The sequence below is a fragment of the Dromiciops gliroides genome, chromosome 3 (genome assembly GCF_019393635.1).
Source record: "Dromiciops gliroides isolate mDroGli1 chromosome 3, mDroGli1.pri, whole genome shotgun sequence".
Taxonomy (NCBI): Eukaryota; Metazoa; Chordata; class Mammalia; order Microbiotheria; family Microbiotheriidae; genus Dromiciops; species Dromiciops gliroides.
In genome coordinates, this window is record NC_057863.1 from 649,030,581 (window position 1) to 649,048,524 (window position 17,944).

The following is a 17,944-nucleotide window of genomic DNA, read 5'->3' on the forward strand; positions in this document are numbered from 1 at the left end:
TCCAGGGCCAGTGCTTTATCCATTGTGCCACCTAGCTGCCCCTCTTCTGTTTACTTTTTAATGCTTCTATTGAGTCTTGTATTTGAAGATTGAATTTTCTTCTTATCTCTGGTCTTTTCATCAGGAAAGTTTGAAAGTCCCCTATTTCATTGAATATCCATTGTTTCCCCTGAAAGATTGTCCTCAATTCTGCCGGCTAGTTAATTCTTGGTTGTAATTCAAGCTCATTTGTATTATGGAATATCATCCTCTATATCTAACCCTCTGATCCTTTAATGTTGAAACTTCTAAGTCCTGTGTAACTCTGACTATGGCTCCTTGGTATTTGAATTATTTATTTCTTGCTATTTGTAGTATTTTCTCCTTGACCTTATAATTCTAGAATTTGGCTACAATATTCCTTTGAGTTTTCATTTTGGGAACTCTTTCAGGAGGTAATTGGTGGATTCTTTTAATGGAAAATTTACTCTCTGGTTCTAGGATATCAGGGCAGTTTTCCTTGATAATTTCTTGGGGTCATGAAGATTCAGACAGGACTGAAAATTACTTGAACAACAGCTTAATGCTAATGCCTCCTCACTGAGTTTACCTCCATTTTATCCCTGATTTATCTTAGTTGTGTCTATGTTGTCTCCTCCATTAGATTGTGAGCTTCCTAAGGGGGGGGTACCATTCTTTGTATCCCCACCACTTAGCACAGTGCCTGGCACTTAGTTGGCAATTACAAAGTGTGTATTGACTGAATCAAAAGTCCCTGAAGTTCAGAGATCTCCCCCCTGCCCATCCTTCAGTCTCAGCCACAATCCTGGTCTTCTCAGCTCATCCCATGGCAGCCTCTTTCCTCCTCCCAAAGGTGGCACATTGTCCTCTTTTACTTACCACCTTATATTTATGGAGGAGCTGGTCCACACTACAGCTCTCCATTCCTAATGTTTCTCTGAAGCACTCTGGAACCTATACCTGTAATGCATCTAACTCAGTCAGTGGCTTATTTACTACCAAAAGCCATCAATATCTCTGGTGAGTAGCTGGCTCATGCCCTCAGTTTTGTGTTGGGTTCTTCCGTTCCCTGGCATGAAAGAAACAAAGATAAGTGACATTTTTCCCTTCTTGGTCCCATGGCATGATGTGTTGTGGTGGAAGGAGCTCTGAGCTCAAAATTATGAAACCTGGGATAGGCACTTAATAATTGCTTATTTACTCCTCTGTGGAGGAGATGGAGAAGATAGAATTCTTCTGTGTTCTCCTCATTTGTTTCCTGAAGGAGTGGAGGTGGAAAGGAAGAGTGAGTCCCTCATGCAATTCAGGCCCAGGATATACCAAAGAAATCTTCTGTCTGAGTTCCTCTCCCTCCAGGTGAGGATACCACCCCATATGAAAATACTGCTTGCCTCAGTTCTTCCTGCACAGGTAGGAACAGAAAGCCTCCTTCAATCACTTCCAGGACTTTGGGGTGTGTGTCAGGTAGTGGGAAGGGGCCCCTTTATGCAGATCTGGAGGTTCTTCCTGGCCCTGAGCCTTAGGCTTTTATCATACCTGAGAGATTTCAGGATCAGGAGAGCATTATGATAAGCTGGAGATTGTCTAAAGGAAGGTAAAAAGAAGTGTGGGCATTCCCTAGTATTTTGGAGAGATCTGGTTGGGGCCAGTCTGAAAAAAAAGGTGACTTTGGGAGGTGATATACCCAGCCATGAGAAATTAGAAAAAAAAAGGTCTCACATTCAAAATATATAAGGAACTGGGGCAGCTAGGTGGCACAGTGGATAGAGCACCGGCCCTGGAGTCAGGAGTACCTGAGTTCAAATCCGGCCTCAGACACTTAACACTTACTAGCTGTGTGACCCTGGGCAAGTCACTTAATCCCAATTGCCTCACTAAAATATATATATGGAACTGATTAAAGTTCATAAGAATAAGAGCCATTCCCCAATTGATAAATATCCAAAGGATATGACTAGAACATTTTTAAAGAATAAATTCAAACTATCAATAGCCATATGAAAAAATGCTCCAAATAACCAGTAATGACAGAAATGCAAATTAAAACAGCTCTACAGTTGCACCTCACACCCCTCAGATTGCCAAAGTTGACCCCAAAAAAGAAAATGACAAATGTTGAAAGATCTGTGGGAAGAGCAGACACATTAATAAATTGTTGGTAGAGATGTGAATTGGTCCAACCATCTGGGAAAACAGTTTGGGACTATGTTCCCAAAGTTCCTAAATCATTCATATCCTTTGATACAATAATACCACTATTGGCCTCTATCCCAAAGGGATGAAAAAAAAGAGAAAAGGGGCTCATACGCATAAAAAAGTCATAGCTGGGGGCAGCTAGATGGTGCAGTGGATAGAGCACCGGCCCTGGAGTCAGGAGTACCTGGGTTCAAATCCGGCCTCAGACACTTAACACTTACTAGCTGTGTGACCCTAGAGAAGTCACTTAACACCAATTGCCTCACTAAAAAAAATTTTTTTTAAAGTCATAGCTGTTCTTTTTGTGGTATCAAAAATATTGGAAACTAAAGAGGTTCCTGTCAATTGGGAAACAGCTGCAAAAATTATGGCATATAAATATAATGGAACAGCATTGCACCATAAGAAAAGATGACAGTGGTGGTCTCAGAAGAATCCTGGGAAGACTTGTATGAATTGATGTAGAATGAATGATGCAGAACATGGTTAATGTAACAACATGATTATAAAGATCCGGGTTTCTTAAACTTTTTCCACTTGTGACCCCTTTTTACCCCAGAAATTTTTACATGACCCCATGTGTAAGGGTATATAAAATAAGTATTCAAATCAAGCATTTGCTGATGATTTTTCACAACTCCCACATTCAGTTATAGGACCCCATATGGGGTCATGACACACAGTTTAAGAAGCTTGGGTATAGATGAACACCTTGGAAAGCCTTAAGGACTCTGATCAATGCATGACCATCCAAGATTACAGATAATCCATGATGAAGCAAGCTACCCATTTCCTAAAAGAAAGGGGAGTGAATAAAGGTACAGAAAGAAGCATAAATTTTTACACATACAGCATGGAAATGTATTTTGCTTGACTCTGCATATTTGTTTAAAGGCTTTTTTTTTTTCAAGAGAAGAAGGGAGAGAAAATAAATACTTGTTATTTGAAAATAATTTTGTTGGGAGCAGCTAGGTGGCACGGTTGATAAAGCACTGACCCTGGATTCAGGCGGACCTGAGTTCAAATCTGGCCTCAGACACATGACACTTACTAGCTGTGTGACCCTGGGCAAGTCACTTACACCTCATTGCCCCGGAAGAAAGAAAGAAAGAAAGAAAGAAAGAAAGAAAGAAAGAAAGAAAGAAAGAAAGAAAGAAAGAAAGAAAGAAAGAAAGAAAGAAAGAAAGAAAGAAAGAAAGAAAGAAAGAAAGAAAGAAAGGAAGGAAGGAAGGAAGGAAGGAAGGAAGGAAGGAAGGAAGAAAATAATTTTGTTAAATAAAAAGGGATACTATATTGATATCTGTGTGGTCACAGGGAAAAGGTCCTTTTTTATCCTTAAAGAGAGTTATCAAGGAAGGAATCAAGTAGTAAGTTTTCTGGAATATCAACTCAAAATTTTATTTGAACATATCATGATTATCCTCATTCAGTCTTGGGATAGGGACATATCTGAGGGGTTTGGGGGACCATGAATTTAGAATAATGCAAAATTAAATAAAATTGTTTCTACAAGACTGGGACCTAAAATTCTTTTTTTGGGGGGGGGGCTAAAATTAAAAATACAGTATTAATATTTTTCTTCAATACAGGAATTTTTTATGTCATGATAGAAATCATGCAAGTTAAAAGGCAGAAGGGATGATACAACCAGCATTTATAAAGTGCCTAGTTGTGTAGAATTTGCATGACTCTGGAAGAAATACAAAGTTTGGATAAAAACCTCAGTCTGTGCCCTCAAGAAGCTAAAATTCAAATGAGGGAATCAGACACCAACACAAGTGTAATACACAGAGCAGGATAATGTCTCCCCAGGGGTACAAAGTAAGGGGCTGTGTGGAGTCCAAGGAAGTTTGACAAATAAAGTCCAAGAGACAGAGTTTCTGGGTAATTAATAATCAATTTATTAATTAGGCTAGCTAATAATAAATTAAATAATGGCCAGTGGTTTCTCTCAATAAGCAAAGATAAAAGACTTGGAGAGCCCAAAAGATTCAAATAAGCATTGAAAAGGAATTCTCTTGACAACAGAAAATCAACTCTGAGTGTTGGACTCTTAATGAGGAGGTGGGCCAGAAGACTTAAGCTCCTCCTGCTGAGAATATGGCTTGATCATGAAACTCAGCCATCTTCAGAAATCTGAACAAGGGAATCAATTTCCATCAGACCACTTTGGTTGGTTTTCTCCTTTACGAGCTGGGTCATGCTAAACTCCAATGGAGGGGCAGAAGGACATGGCTCCTTTCCCCAGGGAGAGAGGGCTAATACCTGAGGGTATTGGGAAATTCTTCATGAAGGACATGGCACCTGGGTCCTAAAGGAAGTCTGGGTAATGGAAGGTGCAAACCTGAGGAAGTAGCCCATGCCCAACATTGGGGTGCATTCATGCAAAGGTAGTCAGGGGGCCAAATGTTGGGAAAGGGAGACTGGTTGGGGACAGGGGAGCAGTTTGACTTATGTGGAAAGTGCTTGAAGAGAATAATCTGGAACAACACTAGAATGGTAGGCAGCTGCCAGATGATGGAGAACTTCCAGAAGGGACTGGAAGGTTTGTGGTTGATTCTAGAGACAATAAGGGGCCTCCAACGATATTACAGTAGCAGGGAGGACATGGTAAAATCTATGTTTCAGGAATATCAGTTTGAAAGCTGTGTGGACTATTGATCAGAGAAATGCAAATTAAAACAACTCTGAGGCACCACCCCACACCTGTCAGAATGGCAAATATAGCAAAAAAAGGAAAATGTTAGATGCTGGAGGGGATATAGGAAAACTGGGATGCTAATGCATTGTTGATGGAATTGTGAACTGATCCAACCATTCTAGAGAGCAATTTGGAACTATGCCCAAAGGGTTATAAAACTGCATACCCTTTGGTCCAGAAATACCACTGCTAAATTTGTATCCCAAGGACATCCCCAAAAAGAGAAAATACTTGTACAAAAATATTTCTAGCAGCTCTTTTTGTGGTGGCTAAGAATTGGAAAACAAAGAAATGCCTATCAATTAGGGAATGGCTAAACAAGCTGTGGTATGTGATGGTGATGGAATGTTATTGTTCCATAAGAAATGACAAGCACAATGATTTCAGAAAGACCTGGAAAGACTTATACGAACTGATGTATAGTGAAGTGAGAAGAACCAGGTGAATGTTGTGCACAGTGATAGCAATATTGTTTGATGAAGAATTGTAAATGATTTAACTATTCTCAGTAATACAATTATCCAAGACAATCCCAAAAAACTAATGATGAAGCATACAATCCACCTCCAAAGAAAGATGTGATATTAATTGAGCACAGACTGAAGCATGCTATTTTTCACTTTATTTCTTTTATGTTTTCTTTTATTTGAGTTTTCTTATGCAAAATGACTAAAATGGTAATGTTTTACATAATTGAGTGTGTATAACCTATGTCTGATTGCTTACCACCACAGGGAAGGGGAAGGAGAGAGAGGAAAGAAAGTATAGAATTTGAAGCTCAAAGCTTTAAATTAAGATGTTTATTATTTTAAAAAATAAAGTTGTGGGGCAGCTAGGTGGTGCAGTGGATAGAGCACTGGCCCTGGATTCAGGAGGACCTGAGTTCAAATCCGTCCTCAGACACTTAACACTTACTAGCTGTGTGACCCTGGGCAAGTCACTTAACCCCAATTGCCTCACTTAAAAAAAAAAAGTTGTGTGGAGGGGAGAGAGAGGAGAGAGTAGAAGCAGGGAGACCAAAGAGGAGACAGGAAGAGTGTTTCAAAGATAGTCCGGGCAAGAGGGGATTAGACCCTGAATAGGAGAGAGGCAGGATGAGAACAGAGAAGAGTCTAAACATGAAAGATATTGTGGAGATTTGGGCTGACAAAATTGAGAAACTGAGGGAATATGGGTGTCAGGAGAGAGGGAAGGACAAGGACAATTCCATGGTCATGAAGCTGGGTTCTTGGAAGGGTAGTGCTGCTTTCACCAGAAATGGGGAAATTTTCAGGGGTAAAATGATGAAGTCATTACTGATAGGGAGACAGGGGGAGCTTAACCTCTTTAGTGTCCTGGACCACTTTGCTGGTCAGTCTGAAGGAGCCTATGAACCTCTTCTCAAGATAATGTGTTTAGGATCATTAAATAAAATATGTAGAATTACAAAGGAAAACATTATATTGAAATAGTTACCAAAATTAATTTATGGACCCCCCAAATTAAGAATACCTATAAAAGGGGGCAGCTAGGTGGCACAGTGGATAGAGGACTGGCCCTGGATTCAGGAGGACCTGAGTTCAAATCTGACCTCAGACACTTAATACTTATTAGGTGTGTGACCCTGGGCAGGTCTCTTAACCCCAATTACCTCACCAAAAATTTTTTTAAAATTAAAAAAAAAAGAATACCTATAAAAGTGTAATGATTAGAATGATGCCACCTACTGGAGACTTGCTGTGGGAAAGCTCCACCATGAGAAAAATGCCTCAGAGGCATTGTGGCTTTTCCTTGGCGTCAGGAAATGACGTTTGCTCATGGGTGCTGTCTATCAAGGCTACCAGCCAATCAACTTGAGGAGCCTCCTATGGTCTGGGAGGAGACAGGAAGGAGGAAAGGGAGCCTGCGCGGAGAGCTCTGGGGCTTTTTGGGTTCCTGACTTGATGGTGGTGGTGCCAGAGGACTTCACAGGAAATTTCAGGAAAGATAGGAATGCCAGGCTGTTGGAATTCTGTTCTCAGTCTTTTTCTTTCTATTTTCCAATAAACCCTTAAAAACCTAAACTTGTTTTATCAGTGATTTGTCAGTTTCCCCCAAAACTGGGGGAACAGATTAGAATCCACATTTAGAATCTTAAATTACACAAAAGGTTTCTGAAAAGGAAGAGCATTTTAATTAGAATTTAAAGATGAGTGAGAACTCAAAAGGCAAATAGGGAATTAAGAAGCCATTCCAGGCATTGTTGTTCTGTCTGACTCTTCTTGAACCCATTTTGTAGTTTTCTTAGTAAAGATACTGGAATGGTTTGCCTTTTCCAGATGAGAAAACTGAGGCAAACAGACTTACCCAGGGTCACACAGATAGGAATTATATAAGGCCGATTTGAACTCACAAAAATGAGTCTTACTGAGTCCAGGCTCAGTGTTCTATCCACTAGCTTTGTCACATAACTGCCCTTATTCCAGGTATAGGGAATAGCTTAAATAAAAGCCTGGAGTTGGGGGACCCAGTAGTGTTTCAGGGAAGTTATGGAGGATATAGAGAAGGATATAAAGATGTAGATCGAGGGGGGCAGCTTGGTGGCATAGTGGATAAAGCACCAGCCCTGGATTCAGGAGTACCTGAATTCAAATCTGGCATCAGACACTTGACACTAGCTGTGTGACCCTGAGCAAGTCACTTAACCCCCATTGCCCTGCAAAAAAAAAAAAGAAAGAAAGAAAGAAAGAAAAGAAAAAAAAGATGTGGATAGAGGGGCAGCTTGGTGGCGCAGTAGATAAAGCACCAGCTTTGGATTCAGGAGGACCCAAGTTCAAATCTGGCCTCAGACCCTTGACACCAGCTGTGTGACCCTGATCAAGTCACTTAACCCTCATTGCCACCCCCCAAAAATGATGTGGATATAGAGTAACTCACCTTGACTAGGGCTTAGAGTGTGTGGAGAATAGGGAAAAGATAAGCTGGTGCCAGACTGGGGGAAGTCTTGAATGTCAGATCTTTAATGTGTAGACTATTTTTGATGAGATGGCCCAGCACAATAGCTAAACCACAAGATTTGGAGTTTAAAGGAGTTGAATTGAAAATTCTCCTTAACCACTGAGCATCTGGGTGACCCTAGACAAGTAAGTTTACCTCTCCTGTCCCCAGTTTCCTTATCTATGAAATAGCATTAATACCACCCACTTCACAGAATCACTGAGGATCTAGTGAGATGTTATATGTGAAACCTTTTACAAACTTTAGAATCCTCTGTAAAAAAAAAATGGCCATTATTATTCCTTCGAGGACAAAGGGGAGTTGGGGGGGGGATGTTTAGCAGATGATATGAAGGGTCATTTTACTCAATTTACTGATGGGAAAACTGAGACCATGAGAGATGAAAATTTGTTGGAGGACATAAAAGGAGTAAATAGTGGAGGCAGGTGCTGCCAGGTGTCCAATGTCCACGACCGATCTGCCTTTCCTCCCTAGGAAAGGTCCTTGTGCAGCCAACTTTCCCAGGGCATCTAAAGGAGGATTCATTTCCAAAACTGATGTTTGTAGAAACTGATTGTGCAAATGAAGCCCGGCCTTTTCACACTGATGTCACATCCCTCTCCCAGAAAGGGTCCACACTTGGGAAAGCTAAAGCGGCATCTGGCATGTGAGTACTCACATAGCCACGTGGGGCATCACAGAGACACAAAGGCCCAGAGAAAACTAGACCTGCAGAATGAAAGGAACCCATTCCCAAGAAAACATGCCTCCCCAGTGCAATATTTATCCAGGCTCTGCCTGAATATTTCTGGTGATGGGGAACTCACCACTTCATGTACCAAACAATCCATACTAGAAAGCAGATTGTTGGGAAGTTTGTGCTGAGCTGAAATCATTAGAATTTCCTAGAACTTTGTCTCTAGTTTTCCCTCCTGGAGTCAAACAGAACCAGTTCAATTTCCCCTTCCCCAGGGCAATCCTTTAGATGTGTGCAGATGGTGACCATGCTGCCCCCCACCCCCTCCCGGTCTTAGTTTCTCCAGTTCAACAATTCATTCTTCTGACACATGATTTCATAACCCTTCCCATTCTGGTCACCTCCCTGGCTCTTTAAGATGTGAAGCCTATGACTGGACATGACTCCCCTGGATGTGAATGGGGCAGGGGTGGGGTGGGGGGCATCCATGGCCTCCCTCCCACTGGATTGTGAACATCCCCAGCAGCCTGAGGTCCTCCACAAAGTCATGAGGGGGTGGGGTGGTCCAAGATGATTAATGGTTATACCAAGAAAGCCAAGCCCAAGAGGATCTAACATACTGAAAGGGCTCAGACTATGGCCCTAGTGACAGACTGTGTATATCTTGTGTGAGGAGCAGCCCAGATAAATCAGAGATGCTGAGCACCAGGATAAACACAGACTGAGGGATATCCCAGTCACAGCAATGTCCAGACAGTTTGATAAGGGATAGAGAAAAAAAATGGTAAATCTATATCAGTGGAGGGATTTTCCAGACTGAGGGAGGTATGAATCCATGAAGTATTGAAGCTAGATCATATTCATTGGGGGGCTGCCTCATCACAAAATCCTGACTTAGCTTGTAGTTCAATCAACAACAAGCATTTATTAAGCACTTCCTCTGTCCCAACCCTTGTTCTCAGGGCTCCAATTTACAGCTGAATTATTGCCTAATAGCCTCTCTGCCATCCCGACCTATTAAAAACTGGGAAGCCTTTCCCAGGAGAGCAGTTACTTGGCAATACAGGGTTTCAAACTTTAAGAAGGGTCATTAGTGAGACTGGGCTTCACCTTCTCCAGGCAATGAAGAACACAAGGGGTAGCTAAAGGGAATCTCAGAGACCCAGTTAGAGGAGGCCTTGGCAAGGGTCACCAAGTGGGCTGTCCATGCTGCCAGTAGACTCCCAGTGTTTACTGGGAATCTACTCCCTCCTGAGATAGCCCATGCCAGCACAACTGGGTGGAATAAGTCCAATAGTCTCTCTCTCTCTCCAGTCTCTGAATTTAGGGGATGCTTAGGTGTCTAAGGGAAGGTGGGTCCTCAGAAACTTTTTCAGTATATCTCTCAGCAATGACAGCCAACACCAAGAAAAGAAATAGTCCCGTCCAATAATCAAGAGTAAATCATGACCGAGCTGGATGAAGAATTGGTCCCTGTGGTTCCTGTTGGTTTCACAAGCCAAGAATAATCCACCTCTGTTGAGTTGGATGCCTCAGGGGCTCAGTTCTGCTCTAGAATAGCCTGATGGTGTAGACTGAACAGGGTTCTTAGTCTTGGTCTAGAGCAATGCCAAGAATATCAGGCAGGCCCCAGATGAATTCTAAGCTTTGGTGGGTGAAGACAGGAGCCAAATCATGCTTCTTGAGAGATCCCTGGCCTCAAGCATCTGTCTCTTATGGTAATTCTCCTTACATCCTCCAGGTGACACTAGCAGGATACAAAGGGCTCTATTCTATTATCCCATTAACCAGCTCCCACCCAACCCCTGGGAAGAGGGAGGAAGGAGTTCCCTTGATACAACACCAGATCTCTCTGAGAAGCCTCTTTGGGCAGCTAACCTACAGTGGAGCTAAGGGCACCTAAACCTCCCTCGAGCACTGGACAGAGCCCTTGAGAAATGGACCTCAGCTTCCTGGAGAGATCAGGAATACACAGGGATGCAAGCTTAGTTTCACAGAGCAGATGGAAGAGGAAACAGGGGATCCCCACAAAGTTAGCCTCAAGGACCTTGCAACTTGTGGTTCCATAGTTCCTAGGTCCAAAGGTCCTGTCCAACCAAGACATGCCTCAGAAGCCCTCTAGAGAGATGGAGCAGGGAGCTGTGTTCTCCTGCAGAGTTACACATGGCAAGGGTCCCCTGGGCTGTGCCTGAGGCAGAGGATTTGGAGTTCAATACCTGCACTGGCTTCCCAGATTTTCTGTTATTCCCCATGTGACCCTGGGCAGGTCACTGCCCTCACTGGGTCTCTTTTTCCCACTGTCAAATGAAGTGATTGAACCAGATCATACCTAAGGTCACTAAATCCAATGATCTTGTGATTTCATCTTCCCTTTGGGGGGGAGATGTTCTTACACCTGACCCCTTAACCCAGAATCCTTCTCCTTGTCCTCCAAACCTCACTGACCTCTGGCCTGTGGCTCAATGTACTGAAACTCCAATTTCTGGTTCCCACATGTTCACTGTGTGTCCAGGGGCTAGTCACTTGACCACTCTGAGTGTCCATTTCCTCTTCTTCAACATGGGGAAATATTGGCTGACCTTGCAGGCTCACAGGGCTATTGACTGGAGCTTGTCTTTAACCCCTTTAGAGAAATGGGCCTTATTATGATTGTTTCTTCCCCTATTGAGCCACAAGCCCCAGAAGGGGAGGGAGAGCAATTCTGCTGCCCTTCCCCCACCCCCAATGGAGCTCAGATGGTGTCTGGGCTTAATATCTGAGGGAATTCACTGATCCGGCCCCTCCCTCCCTCCTCTTCAACCCAGGCTTCCTTCAAGTCCCAGACACAAGTCAACTTCTGGGATAAGTCTTACTTGACCCCCCCACCCCCACCCAATGCTAGTGTCCTGCCTGTGAGATCTTCTCCAATTTGTCCTCAGTTTCTCTTCTTTGTACAGAGCAGTGTCCGCAATGTCCCTTCCATTAGATTGGGAGCCCCTAAGAGCAGGGACCTTTCTCTGTATCTCCAGTGCTTAGCAACAGGGCCTGGCACTTAGTAGGTGCTGTCACAGTGTTTATTGACTGACTAACCTACTCAAAGGCCCCTTGAGTTATTCCTCCACTCCCCACACTTCTGGCTCAGCCCCATCACTGGCTACCTGGGCTCCATCTCCTGAGTCCTCACCTCTCCCTCCTCCCAAAGGTTGTCCTCCTTTACTGGGCTAAATGATTTACCAATATCGTCTCATTTGATCCTAACAGCAAGCCTGGGAGAGAGGTAGTAGTATTATCATTCCCATTGTGCAGTGAAGGAAACTGAGGCAGAGAGAAATTAAGTAATTTTCCAAAAGTCATAAAGCTACTAAGTGTCTGAGGCTAGATTGGAACTCCCCTCTTCTTGGCTCTAGACCCAGCCCTCTCTCAAATGAAACATTCAGGGCAATAAGCATTCCTGGGAGAGGGGAAAGGGGTGTGGGAGAGGAAGATGCCCCCTATCTGATCCCACTATAGGTGAGGCAGTTCTACTCTGCTTCATCTACTCCCACTCCCCAGCCCTGTTGGACACTCCCAGAAGCCACAGTAAAACACCTGAGGAAAAGCCAGGGCACTCTAGCCTTGCCTGATAGGGGAGGGGAGGCTCAGCAGTCTGGGTCCTAGAGACCCCAAACAGGGCTCCAAGCACATTTATGGCCTCTGCCCAGCACACCCTGGTCTCATTCTGGGGTCTAAATAACCTCTACTCCAGGAGAGACGTGAGGGAGGGGATCAGGCATCAGTACAAGTGAACAGTAGGTAATACCGAATGACCCATGTTTCCCGTGGGACAGAACCCCTTCTCCAGGGACAGTGGGAGGGATCTCTGCAGGGGAGGGGCTCCCTGGGAGAGGCAGGAAACCACAGCAGCAGCTGGGAGGGGAAGAAAGAGGAGGAAAGGGGAGGGAGGAGAAAGTCAGAGTCCAAGAACCCCCCAAATCCAGAGCTGCCTGATCATGGGTCACAGAGAACATGGGAGAACTCAGAGGTCCCCAGCTTCTGAGGCCCTGGACAGTTGGTATGTGGGAAACAACTTCCTTCTTCCTCCCAGCTCTCCCAGCCACTCTATGAGGGGCCCCTGAGGGCTCAGAATGATACCCGGCCCCCTCCAGTTTGCCTGAAGCAGGCAGACTGTTTCTGAAGTTCACCTGCCTCAAGATACTTAAAAGTCCATGAGCCAGGAGATACCTAATTAGGAGAGGGCACAGTCACTGACCCTCCCTTGCCAGCTGGGCCCAGCAGAGCTCAAGTCCAGACTACCCACTGCCCAAGAGCCAGAAGCCTGGCTGCCCAGGACCATGAGGATGCCTGTTCATCCTGAGGCTCCCAGGGCTGGGAGAGGGACCCCAGAGGGAGGATGCCTGTATTGCCCCCATTTTCCAGAGGAAAGGCCAAGAGAGAGGGGCCCAGGCTTCCCTGAAGGACAGTCTGGGGCAGAGGAGCCCAGCTCCTGCTGAGGTCCCAGCCAGATGAGGAGAAGACAAATACAACGTGGGCAGCACAGGGGTCCTGAAGGAGGACAAAGTGCTCCGTGTGTCATATTTCATTGGATTCTCTCAAAACCCCTCAGATGTATGAGCTGATATTGTATAAAGAAAGAAAATGAGACTGAGATGGATTAAGTGACATGGACAAAGTCACACAGCTAGTCAGCAGCTGGGGTAGGATTCGATTTCAGGTCTTCCTGACCTCTTTGTCCACCATTCCTTCAACTGCACACCTGAGATGCCTCCTGTCCCTTAGGCTCACCTCAGGACATAGTGACCTCTCCAGCTTTGGGAGTCTTTAAGCATGGACTACAGGACCATTTTCCAGGGATGTTGGAGTGGGGAATTTATCATCAGGCCTAGGTTAAACAAGATGACACCTGAGTCCTGGAAGCAAAGAACCCCAGAGATCTCTGGGGCTTTCTAACTCCAAGATTGTGATGTCTATAGGGGAGGGGTGACAGCCCCAAACACCTGGGGCTTTCTTCCATGGTGGGCATTCTGGGAATTGTCCTAGGCATCTGTCCGTGCCTCTCACCCTAAAGCTCAATGCATTGAGCCAGTGTTTGAGGAGGACCCGGACAGTCATCCCCAGTGGTCTTTCTGTCACTTGGCTTCTGGACAGAGTGTATTGTGGAAGGAAGGACCTAGGAATCATCCGTCTGTTGAGCCACAAGCATTTATCAGTCACCCACTATGTGCAAATGAATTGGGCTGAGGACTGGACATAAAAAGCAAAAAAAAAAAAAAAAAGCCACTAACCTCAAGGAGCATATGATCCACTGAGGAAACATGGAAACATTTGTAGAGAATCAATATGAGAAGAATAGGGATCAGTTCAAGATTGATGGTTTCCTGGGAAGACAGAATCCCTAGAGGATCCAATCCTTCCACCAGTGCTGACCGGCACCTTGTCTACAAATCCTAGTCTTAGAGAGTTCTCTGGGCACTGAGGAGGACACAGCTTGCCCAGTATTAAATACTTGCTATGTGTCCGAAGGAGAATTAGCATTCACATTTTCTTGGCTCCCAGGCAGGCCCCTCTAGGCAAAGACAAGGTCATTAGGGAAGGAGGACGCTAGCAGATGATGGTGTCAGGAAAGGTTTCCTGGGGGAGGTCCTGTTTGAGGGGCATCTTGGAGGAAGAGAGGGGCTCTATGGAGCGGAGGGCAGGAGGAGGATATCCCAGGCTGGGGGACATGGCTCCCCCTCCTCAGCACGAGACACTGTAGCAGTTGGGACCTGGGAAGGAAGCTCAGCCCACTGGAGTCTCTGAAGATCCTGGGAATAAAGAGGCCCCAGAGGACCCAATGATAGGAGCTGAAACAAGGAACTTGGGTGAGTCCAGGACTGCTTCAGTTCCCCTGCAGAGTCCTCTCAGTCCTAGAGGCACAAAGGATTGGCCCCTTCACCAGACACAAGGGGAGCTGGGTCCTCCAGGTCTTCCAGCTTCTACTAGAGGGAAGGGGCCAAGTGAAGAGGAGAGCTCTAGATTTGGCATCAGGTGGTCTAGATTCCTATCCCAGTTCCAGCATTTACTGTGTGACCTCAGGTGAGTCATCTCAGCTCTGTGACTCTCCACTGCCTCCTTTGTAAAATGGGGATACTTATCCCAGAATTCCCTGCTTCTCTGGCTGTCTTGATGAAAGAACCTTCAAGTGTGATAGAGATGGGAAGTACTGCTACTCCTTGGATGCTCCATTAGCTTCTCCTACTCAAACCCAGGTCAACAAATAAATCAGCAGCTGGTGGCCCAATGTGGCACCTGAGACAAAGGGTTTTAAAATAATTTGAGGAGAGGGCTGTCATGTGGAGCAGGATACATGAGGAAAGGCTTCCTGGAGGAGGTGGAAAGTGATTTGAGACTGGCAGGAAGAGGATTTCTGCAGGGGAAAACAGCAGGAAGGGAGAGACTGAAGGCCACAATAGAAGGAAGAATCCCTAAACTCTAGTAAATTCTCTATGAGATATGGGCTTAATCTAAACAATGCTGTGATGGACATCAAGGGTGCTGGGACATTGAGAGGCTAAAGAGGAGTGGGGTAAGATGCAGCCAGGAGGAGGCTGTGATGGAATGAGCCATCCAGGGGGAGGAACCTGCTTCTCCCCAACTTTCTGAGATGGGAAGGCCTCATGGCAAGGTGTTAGCTCCTGGGTTTTGCTTCTGGTCTGCTGTGCTGTCTCCCTCAAGGAGCATGAGGTCTCCGAGCTGTTGGGATTCCGTCTTTATTCCTCTGTTGGCTCTAAACAGCTCCTGACCCTTGAGGAGCTTGTTCCTCGATCTGGCATCCTTCCTTCCAATTAGCCATCCCTTCTCATTCCGTCCTACAGCCTAGGCACCTTGTTGGCCACACCCACCGCTCTGGGTCCACAGGGCAGGAGTGTCCATGATGAGGGAGCTCCCTAGGGATTCTCAGATCATCAGCTGCTCTTCCTCCCCTTCTCTGACATGAAGCTTCCCTTGGGCTACTCAGAGCTGGTGCTTTGGCCAACGAGAGCACCTAGAACTGGAAGGGGCCTCAGAGACTGTCTAGGTCAGCCCTAAGTTACAGGGGACTCTGACTGCACTTTCTGCCTTGAATGTCTCTAGGACTTAAAAAAATACAAATTCCTTTAATTCCATCACATGCAAGTCAAAAGGCAGTGTTGGACAGTGAAAGAACAATAGATTCAGATACACGGAGACCTAAGACCAAGACCCTTCTCTGACACTGCCTCCTTCTGTAGCATTGGGGTGGTCACTGGTCTGAGCATGGAGCAGCTTCCTAAGAGGTAAAGAGAGTTGACCTTGGAGTCAGGGGGTCTGCATTCAAATCCACCTCTGCTGCTTGCTGTCTCAGGGGTTATTGGATTTTAGGGGGTCCAGAAATGTGGATGGGAAAAATTATATCTTCCTTTTCACCAAACTTTTCATTTTCTTTACATTTTGTGAATTTAAAACCATGACTCTGAGAAGGGTGCATAGGCTTCCTCAGACTGAGTGCCCAAGGGCACCATGGACAAAGGACATGAAGAGGCAGCAGTCTGGATCATCTCTGAGGTCCCTGCCAGCTCTGAATCTGTTACCCTATAACCTTATGAACAGTCATCCAGGGGTTGGAGGTGGCAGAGCATGGGACATGTGCCAGATGATATAACAAGGGTGGAAAGGAGTGGGAGGAGAAAAGGCTGCAGCGAAGGATGGCTGAAGGGGGAGCAGGAGCCTGAACACCAGTTAAAGGACTCTGAAGTGGAAGGTAATAGTGAGCCCCTGAAGATTCTTGAGGAGAGGAGTGACATGACCAGACCCACACACAATTCCCAATATTATTTTCACAGGGGTGTTATGGGTGCATTGGAGGGCCACAAAGAAAGATAAAGAAACCCAGACATGCAGGGATGATAGAATCCTCCATTTAGTCCTATAAAAGGACCTCAGATAGCCTATAGTCCAACCCCTTCATATTACACACGAGGAGACTGAGGCATATGGAGGAGAAGAGACTTGACCAAGGTTATACAGGTAGGAAGTGTCAGAGCAAGGATCTGAATCCAGGGTCCTCTAAACCCAAGTTGAAGGCTCTTTATACTGTACCCATAGTGTATAAAAGTGGCCTGTGTCCTGCTCTGCCCCCCCTTCCATGATCCATCCTTCTTAGCTCCTTTCATACCTGCTCAGGACACCAGGAGAGAGCATGACCCCAAACCTTGCTACACCCCTCTCTCCCTCCAGCCAAAGTGCATTTACTAAGACCTGTCTCCTTATGAAAACATAATAGCTCACATCTATGCAACACCTTATGTTTTTTATCATAAAAGTATTTAACACCTTATGTTGTTGGGTTTGTTTTTTGTTTTTTGTTTTGTTTTTGTTTTGTTTTGTTTTTAGTGAGGCAATTGGGGTTAAGTGACTTGCCCAGGGTCACACAGCTAGTAACTGTTAAGTGTCTGAGGCCGGATTTGAACTCAGGTACTCCTGACTCCAGGGCTGGTGCTCTATCCACTGCACCACCTAGCTGCCCCCAACACCTTATGTTTTACAAAGAGCTTTGCATAGATGGTCTCATTTGATCCTCCCAAGAACTGTGAGGTGAGCACTATGATACCCACATTATAGGTGAGGAAATTGAGGTACACATGGGTTAAGTGACTTCCTAGTAGGTCATATAGCTGAGTCAGGATTTGAACTCAGGTATTTCTATATTCAAAACTAGTCATTCTGCCATGCCAGGCATAAGACCCATTGGGGCTCCCAACACACCTTCCAAAAAAATCCTACTGTGGCTTTCTTTCCCAGTAGCATGCTCACTGCCCATCATGTCCTCAACATCCCTCAGGGATAGCTAGCTGATCTCAGCTTTGTCCACTTCTTGTCTAATCCTACTCGGCTTTACTGGATCCAAGGCTCCATCAGCATCTATGTAACTAACAGGGAATAAGGGAAGAAATGGCAAACGGAGAAGAAAGATGGTCATAAAGAATTAAATATTTCTAATTTTGTCCTCTTTGGAAATTAATCCTTAGAGATCTGGGGAAGGAAAACCCAAGGAGGGAGTCTTCTGAGCCTGCTGAATTTGCCCAGGGATTATTCTGGTACACACACCTTTCTCAGGGGCAAGGCTGACCTGACAACTACAAAGACCCCAGGAATAAGGAAAGGCCAGTATCTTGGCCCACCTTTGTCGATGAAGGCTCAGGGAAAGTCAGTCCCCCTTGGATCAGCTTCCTTGGGAACAGCATGTCTCATGTTTTAGGAGAAGAAACTCCCAAGGAAAGGGAAGAGCCTAAAGCAAGGAATTCAAGAATATTCTGCATAGGGAGCCAAGATGGGATAGGGAGTGAAGATGGCAGGGGAAAGGCAGTAAGTGCTCATAGCTCCTGACACAATTACTCCAAAAAACTCCAAACACAGTGATA

General features: G+C 45.2%; 1 protein-coding gene across 1 annotated transcript in view; it reads left to right on the forward strand.

Annotated features, from left to right (window-relative positions):
* Positions 1-17,944, forward strand: part of LOC122748249 (carcinoembryonic antigen-related cell adhesion molecule 2-like) — a 90,491-nt gene that overhangs the window by 28,377 nt on the left and 44,170 nt on the right. Inside the window, exons 8-9 of the mRNA XM_043993918.1 lie at positions 901-1,004; positions 6,023-6,027. Coding sequence (XP_043849853.1) covers positions 901-1,004; positions 6,023-6,027 — 109 coding nt within the window. The remainder of the gene's footprint in view (positions 1-900; positions 1,005-6,022; positions 6,028-17,944) is intronic.